Below are 8,715 nucleotides of genomic sequence, written 5' to 3'. Positions count from 1 at the left end.
TATAGGCATATATATAGGCATATATATAGGCCTATATATAATTTATTTTTACAATAGGCCTATGTTTTACATTATTTCAACAATACTTCAGTGTTGTCAATTATAGTTTTACAAAAGATGCCATTACCAAACCATCACCATCACTGAATAAGAATAACTAAATATTAAGTAATGATTGGTTGTTTTTATTGCAGGTTGATATGATGTGTTTCTACTAACCCTGTTCAAAACATTAATAAATTATTTACAATAAAATATTTACAATTGACAATGTAACGTAATCACGTTTATTCATTAGTGGTTACGACTTTTAAACCATTTGATCTAGTCCATTGTATAAGTTTGTTCCTCTAGGTTACTTGCAATTTCTCTTATTTTATTTGCAGTTTCATCACGTGAGCCATTACGTATGTCGCTGACGCGTTGGTACATGGCGATGACATCTAAAATCATATTGGCTGCACCGGTCAGCATAGCTACAAAAATATTTAAACTATTAATTTATTAATCAGCTTGTGGTGTATATTCAAATTATTTATTTATTAGTCGGCTCGTGGTATTATATTGAAATGATTAATGTTTTAATTAGCTTGTAGTTATCTGTAGTAATTTTCCAGATAGGAATGATGTTACGTAAAAATAGATAACATTTAAAGCCCATTTAAAAAAAAGACGACATATACATAAATGTTTTTATGCACAGAAATAAATTATCTGAAAGGACTATATCACCCATGGAATATCATACCATAATATGAGAGATCGAAACCAAATATTTGACCGATGTTGACAATCAGCGATACGAATCTGTTGACTGTAAACATAGTTTTAATACACTTTAAAAAGCTGTAAACTAAAGAACATTCGATATTTCGGTAAATGAATTATTTATTAATTTTTGTTTGATTTTTTTTTTGACAGTTATATTTTGGAGCTCTTTATTTCAATAAAACTGTCATTTTTTTAAAATTGTTTATTTATTTACTATAGAAAACATTTTATGTAAAATGTTAATACAAACGTTCATAAGTGAACATTGACTTTAACAATTTCATTTTTTCCAGTAAAAAGAAACTTGAATAATCGTTACCCTCTATGTGCCTTTTGTTGATCCACTTCTGAAGTACTTTTACAACATCTGCAAAAAAAGTTAATAGTTGTTATGTGCGTCTGTTGTCAATTTTAAACGAATATTGAATACGCTAAATAAGGTCCATATTTTTTTTCTTTTTTGGTGGCTATTTACATACGCTTTGTCTTTGGTCTCGATTAGTTATTATTATTATTATTATTATTATTATTATTATTATTATTATTATTATTATTATTAATTAAATAAATTATAATCGTTATAGCAGTAATACAGTCTTTCTCATTTAGTACTATTACCTATACTTTAAGATAGTGCACTCTTCAATTTATGTGTGCAAATTCTGTAACAATGCAGTGTAGGCACCCTAACGTAAAACAATTGCTTTTGGACTTTCACATCAAACAGCGATTACTGTATTCTCTCAAATGCCGCTAATGTTTATTTTTTTGACGAATGTCTATTAAAATAGCATTACAATTGTTCTTCAAACACAATATTTATTCATCGTAACGTCGCTAGCTGTGTGTTAGCGTATACTGCAGGAGCCAGCAGGAGCATATCAGCATACGCACAGCTAAACTAAATGTAATACGCACACATTCTGATCATATTCCTATAGCAACCGATGACTGCTACAGCAGTCGATTTGATTATCAAAACTAACATTAAACGACGGCGATTGACATACACTTAGTACAGCTGCATGCATCGTACATTAGGGGAAATCATTATTATACATAGGTTAGATTGCTGGCCCTCAGGAAATTTTTTCAAGCATTAAATCTAACCTTCCTATAATAATTTCCCGTTAGTGTATTATGCGCAGCTCTACTAATTGCTTATTGTGACTCTTATGTATAAACTGAAGATAGCGCACGTCGTGATTTCTGCGTGCAAACACTAACAACCAGTAACAACTAGCACGCCCTCTCTCTCAAAAAAGTTACTTTTTTATGCTTCTTTCGTACATCGACGCTGCTATGTGTTACGCGTGAAATCGCGGAGAGTGCTATCTTATTATTATACGATCTTTGCCATAATTACAAACTGTTAATCTATAATAATTATGTTATTAGAATGTATTTAAAATTGATAAATTTGTATTATTATTTATTTAGCCATTATTAGTTTTGATATTTGGCCAACTCAGGCGCGAAGTCTAATACTTAATTTGCATTAAGCAAGTTATTATCTTACAATAGTGTCCCGTCAATCGTCAGACAGTTTAATAGTACATTTGCTGTGTTCTTTTGCAGGACCCTTAAATTTGGCTGGTAATGAATTTTAAGCTTTTTGTAGGAAACGTCTGTAAATCAGTGAAAACCAATTTTTCTGTCTTGTTCCTGGGTCTATGGGTAATATTATTTGATCAATTATTACATGTGTTTAGCTAAAGGCTAGAAAAACTCTACAATTTAGTTGCTTTTTTTAAATATATTAATTGAAAATTGTAATTTAACTACATAAAAAGTCAATACAAATTCTGTAAATCAGCGAAAAAAAAATTATTCTGTATATCATTGAAAGTTAATACATTATTTGATCATTTTAATGAGCTATTACATTATCTGACTTTTGAGGTTATTTTCGTTTTATGACAAATGATATATCTGCAACTGTGTTATCCCAATTAATTTGTAATTTATTTATTTATTTTTATGTTATTCCTTTAGGCACATGGTCAATCCCACGAAGGCTTCTGGAGTGGATTTGTTTATCGTATAAGACTAAATCCTGGAATCTGACAGGATTTGAACCCGGGACCATTCAATGGATTCAGTGAATTGGAAGTCGAGCATGTTTACCACCAACTATTCAACTCAACTCCCAAACTACTTAACTTACTCATTTTAAATATTACCTCTGAAAAATTTCATTAGATCGCCATCCCTTCTGAATTGGAAATATACACCACCTAGGCCTGACCGAAATTCATTCAGACTAGAACAGTACTCATCTCTTTTTTCTTGATGTCTCTTAGACTTGAAGGTAACATTGTCTTCTTGGAGTAGCTTAATGGCTTCTTCAGATATTTGTCTTGATCTGTATTCTGCTATTGAGTCAGTAATAACATTGAAAAAACGTAAACCAATTGGAATACATTTTACGACAGGATAGTCAGTATTCCATAAAGCTGCCATTTCACCGATCAAGGATAAACATAAACAAACAACCTTTGCTTTATTGCATTTGGCTACTATACTTTCTTGTTCAGCAATATCTTGGAGTCCCCGGACTGTTTCATATTTTTGTTTAGTCCATTCGCTCTCTTCTTCTTTTCTTTTGCGTTCGGCGGCTTTTCTCCGTCTCCATCGTATCCAAAATAATGAACCAAGTGAACAGACTAATAGGATCGTCCTGAAACATGCATTTTACAAAAAGAAAAGTTATGATTATAATTCAGATTGATAACGATGATGATGATGATGATAGTGTTGATGGTGGTGGTGGTGGTGATGATGATAGTGATGATGATGATGATGATGATGATGATGATGATGATGACGGATGATGATGATGATGATGATGACGACAGTGCTCGAGGTGTGTACTAATATGGTACAGTAACTTGCTTATCCCTTAAGGGCCTCTTCGATAAATCGGCACCAGGCAAACTTTTGTTACTTCTTAATTCCTGTCTCTTATACACATCTAGATGTGTATAAGAGACAGCCCCTATAGTTTGATTATATATACATCGCTGAAACTTTGTGCCAAGTTTCATGCTTTGCTGATAAAATGCACAACTTGGCTATTTTGTGGCATTAACTGCTCTACTAGTAATTTCAAACGAATTGAATTTTAAAATCTTTCATTATCACTAATGTTGTATAATGCATAACACTTTGACTTCTAGCCTGTCGGTTTGCAAAACAGAACATAGATTACCACACATAGAGCTATATATCTCTATGGTACCACAGTCGTGTCGCCACGGCGCCAGGTGGCGCTCTCTGTGACATTGAAACATGTCAAAGGTTAGAAACGGCATTTCCGCTATTTTTTATAGAGGAAAAATTCTATTAGAGTATATAGAAACATGGAGAATTGGCACCAAAATTAATCTCCGCAACCAGTGGTTGCGGAGATAATAATGACTCAATGGCTATCTTATATAAAATATGTCCAAGTTCAGAAATGGCATTTCCGGTCATTTTTTAGCAAACTCATTTATTAGACCAAATAGTAACATGAATATTCCGAACAAATTGACACCGCAATTAACTCTCTAACACTAGTGGTTGCGGAGAAATTAAGACCATATAACTATGACCTTGAAACATGTCAAAGGTCAGAAACAGCATTTCCGATCACTTTTTAGCAAAATGTTCTATCAGAGCAAATAGAAACCTGAATGTTCCAAACAAATTGGCACCAAAAACTCTCTACCACCAGTGGTTGCGGAGATAATCACGACTCAATTGCTATCTTATATAAAATATTTCAAAGGTCAGAAATGGCATTTCCGGTCATTTTTAGCAAACTCTTTTTTTAGACGAAATAGAAACATGAATGTTCCGAACAAATTGACAAAAATATTAACTCTCTACCGCCAGTGGTTGCGGAAATATAAGGACAATATGGCTATGACCTTGAAGCATGTCAAAGGTCCGAAACGGCATTTTCGGTCATTTCTTAGCAAAATGTTCTATTACAGCAAATAGAAATATGCAGGTTCCGAACAATTTGTCACCAAATTCAATTCTCTACCACATGTGGTTGCGGAGATACAAGGACCTTATAGCTTTGACATTTGACCCTGACCTTTTAACCTTTCGCCACATTTTGAAAATATGTTACCAAGCCAAAAATGATTCTTGGACCACCCAGAACCAATTCTGAAGTCAAATTCTCTGCACCTCAAAGTGCATACAAAACATGGTCTGGCTTCTAGGGTAAGAGTAAGATGGTGTAGCAGTACATATGGAGCATGTAGTATTTAGTAAGGTATAATTGTTATAGTGACGTCACAATAAATTTAGGTTAACTCGGAATTCGGCTCGCAAAATATATACAAGCTTTGGCTGCATTGATTAAAATCCGATTTTTAGTGTGACGTCAAACCATCACCCTACGCGTCGCAGCTTTTAGTGAGAAACCTAGTGTCTAAAAAAAACAGGTTTGCGAGATAGGCTTGCCCAAGGAAATTTTATTGCATTTTCTGGATATTTTGGGTATGCTGAATCCAAAAATGCAAAGGTCCATTTTTTCCCAATATCGTCTTGGCCGCCATATTGGAATTTCAAAATGGCTGCCATTTTAACCATTAAAATGACCATAACTCTACTATTAAAGCAGATATTGACTTAATTTCAAGTGTTAACCCTATGTTTTCAATGTCAACCTATTTGATTTTAATATTGTCATAGACCATAGATGGCGGCCATTTTGAATTTCAAGATGGCCGACCGTTTTTAAACAAAATCTTCCTGGAAAACAGTTATTTCAATTATGATGTTTACAACAATATAAATTACCGTGCATGCCTCAACCCAGTGCCTACATAGCCAATTACACACAGGGCGTTTATGGGCGAATTCATTTTGTGCTCAAGGGGTACCGGTATGTTTAAAATAAATAAATATAAATAAATTCAGGAAGAAATTACAAACCTTTCAGAAAGGCTGTCTATCAACAAATGAACTATAAAATATACACAAATACATATACAGTACTCGCGCGAATAAGCGCCCGGGCGCTTAAAATATTTTTTTGCACTTTCTGAAGGGCGCTTATTCAAACGGGGCGCTTATTTAAACGGGGAGCTTATGAAAACAGAGTGGAAATTGATGGGGCGCTTATGGAAATAGATGAAAATCGAGGGGTTCTTATGGAAAATTTTTAAATTCAAGAGTCACTTTTTGAATGAAAAAATATTATATAAGGACATCACGAATGGTGGTTAGAAAAGATAATCGTCCAGAGAAAATGGCTCATTACAAGAATGCGTGAATATTTACATAACAGCAAAATAGCAGATGCTAGAGGTTAGCTTGTTGGCCATCGGCCGATTGAGATTAGCAGGATGGCAGGATCATTGTATTTTTTCTTGAAAACTAGATGAAAATGTGCTAAAGGTCGGAAAAAGAGAAAGAGGAGTAGAACTAGGCATAGACAAATATGTAAAAAGAGTAAAGTTGGAGATATACTGTCTGTCCAAGGATCGGAGCTTTCATCTGTCCAAGAGAAATATCCTCATTTTGATATTGACAGAAGAAGAATGTGTTTCCACTCTACAGCTCAAATCATGCCAACAACCACAGTCCCAGGATTGATTGGATTATTGACTTCTAAAAAGAAAATCTTATGAAGGGCTCTTATTCAAATGGGGCGCTTAAGGTAATTTTCACGTTAGGAGGGGCGGTTATTCGAGAGGGGCGCTTATTCGCGCGAGTACGGTACACAGTACGTCCTTATTAACCTGCAGTGTATATATACAAAGAATTTTTTCTAGTAGAATCAGAGTTGACTAACTGGTACTTGGTGTGGTACTAGGCTTATCGCATTTATGGTTTAGGGGCCGCGGTTTACTTCCCTGCGTTTAGTCATGCTGGATCAGGGGTAGTAAACTCAGCGATCGTGGGTTCGATTCCCACACGGGGCAAGTTTTTTATTTATTTTTTTATTTATTTTTTAAGGTCGTGGGTTCGATTCCCACACGAGCCAGGTTTTAAAAAAAGTTTTTTTAAGGCAGTTTAATTGATGGTGGATAATGATAGCAAACCTGGAGGTTGTGTGTTCAATTCCCACATGAACCAATTTCTTTAAATTTTTTAAGGCAGTTTAGTTGATGGTGGATAATAAATAGCAAACCTGGATGTTTGCTATTGAACCATTTTTTTTTTTTTTTTTTTTTTTTTTTTTTTTTTGGGCGGGCATAATTCCTAGACAGGATTGTTAATTCAATTCATATTGAAATCAGTGTTTTGATGGTGATTTTTTTTTTTCATTCAATGGGAATTCATATATTTTATATGAGAAGAATCTATGAATATTCAGCTTTCTGTTTACTGGGCGGGGTGGGGGAGGGGAATGAACAACAAGATATTTGATTGGTGAACAGCCGAAATGGCAATTTAAAGCCAACGAAGTCGCAAGAGTTGTAAAAATGCAGCCTCTACGCGGTGGGCGGTCAGCATAGCACCAATCGAAAAGTGAAAAATTACGATGACTTTTTCAAGCAATACAATTGAAACAAATACTAAAGCAATCAGAAAAGGATTGCCTTCCAAAAACAGAAGGCAATACAAAAATCCGACAAGTATTTGCTGAGATAAGACTGTGGAAAGACAAAATATGACCTAAAAACATCTAATGTCAGCGTGAAACACTTTTGCTAGGCTATTCTCGCTCTTAAACTTGGTTGAAAATGTTGCAAGATAAACATGTCGTATTTTTTAGAGCTTTTGGAGAAATATATATAGCTGATAATTTTACGTTATTTCGTCAGGTCGAGGTGTTTTCACATCATTTGACAATAGGCTGATATTATTTTCACTCACAATAGTGTAGTCGCAATATTACTAATACAAACGTGTGAAATTCAAAAAAAGAAGAAAAGCAACAATTTCTTGATTGATTATAAAAGTAGTGTACATGAAAGACTAAATTAATCACTGTTTTAAGTTTATCTTATTTGTTTTTCATGGTTCGAATTTTGAATACGTCACAAGCTAATCAGTAGTTAATAAAATTAAATCATTATTTTTATGAATGTTAGTTTGCACGAAATATATAAGCGGGCATAATTATGACTAAAAGGATAATTTTAAAAACTTTTTATGATGAGTATTTCAGTGTGGCAGATTCAAGGGGCCCAGCCGGCCCACCATCCCTAATTTTTTTTTTCGAAATTTAAAATTGGAGAAAAATGAAAATTATATTCAAATTTAGTCTGAGAGTGCCATTTCCGACCAACTAGAGGTGCCATAATCATTAATTTTCTTACCTCAACCCTAACCATAGTGGCGCTGAGGTGGTCTACACTCTCCATCTGTAAAAGTTCCTCTCTGGGCCCAGCTCTATTTCAAATTACTGGATTGGCCACTAGATATTTTAAAGATTTCGTATGGAAATAAATGTTAATTGCATTGCTTAAAATCAATTAAAAGTCTATAGGCGCCAGAGCTTCTTCAATTAAAAGTCTATAGGCGCCAGAGCTTCTCGGGGTCTATTTCATTTCGCCCCCCCCCCCCCACTTTCAACCACGGATCGATGCCCTTGCCACCATAATTAAAACAATATTATAGTTATAATATATTAAAACAATATACAAAAAAACCGCGAAAAGATCGCACCCTCCTAATTGAATTAAGAGGTTAGGGTCGATGCCCGGTGGGGTCGACGAAACCCTTGAAGCGAGGGTTTTTGTGTTGTATGGGTTTAAATAATACTATAGCAGTTATGTTTTTCAAAGGTCTGCAGCAAAACATTCCGTGAGTCTTTGTGGGTCAGCAGTGCATTGGTTGGGTTGGAGGACTTGCTATAAAGAGGGGTTTGCTTGAACTATAAAAATCCCCTTCCTACGGGCCTGGTCATCCTACTTGCAGTGTTTGATGGTACGTAACATCAGGTAAACCGGTACCAGCTGCTCTCGTCTGTCCACACGGGCTGTATGGACC

General features: G+C 34.6%; 1 protein-coding gene across 2 annotated transcripts in view; it reads right to left on the bottom strand.

The window, feature by feature from the left end:
- Positions 1-38: 38 nt before the first annotated feature.
- Positions 39-8,715, bottom strand: part of LOC117103245 — a 36,876-nt gene continuing 28,199 nt past the window's right edge. For both annotated transcript variants that reach the window (XM_033243806.1, XM_033243807.1), the window contains 4 exons: positions 2,955-3,451; positions 1,091-1,138; positions 749-814; positions 39-476 (listed from right to left, as the gene is read on the bottom strand). In XM_033243806.1, coding sequence (XP_033099697.1) covers positions 325-476; positions 749-814; positions 1,091-1,138; positions 2,955-3,451 — 763 coding nt within the window. In that variant the 3' untranslated portion in view covers positions 39-324. The remainder of the gene's footprint in view (positions 477-748; positions 815-1,090; positions 1,139-2,954; positions 3,452-8,715) is intronic.

This window comes from Anneissia japonica, unplaced genomic scaffold (genome assembly GCF_011630105.1).
Source record: "Anneissia japonica isolate Jap-2015-1 unplaced genomic scaffold, ASM1163010v1 scaffold3873_len62190_cov132, whole genome shotgun sequence".
NCBI lineage: Eukaryota > Metazoa > Echinodermata > Crinoidea > Comatulida > Comatulidae > Anneissia > Anneissia japonica.
This window is presented reverse-complemented; position numbering and strand designations above follow the sequence as displayed.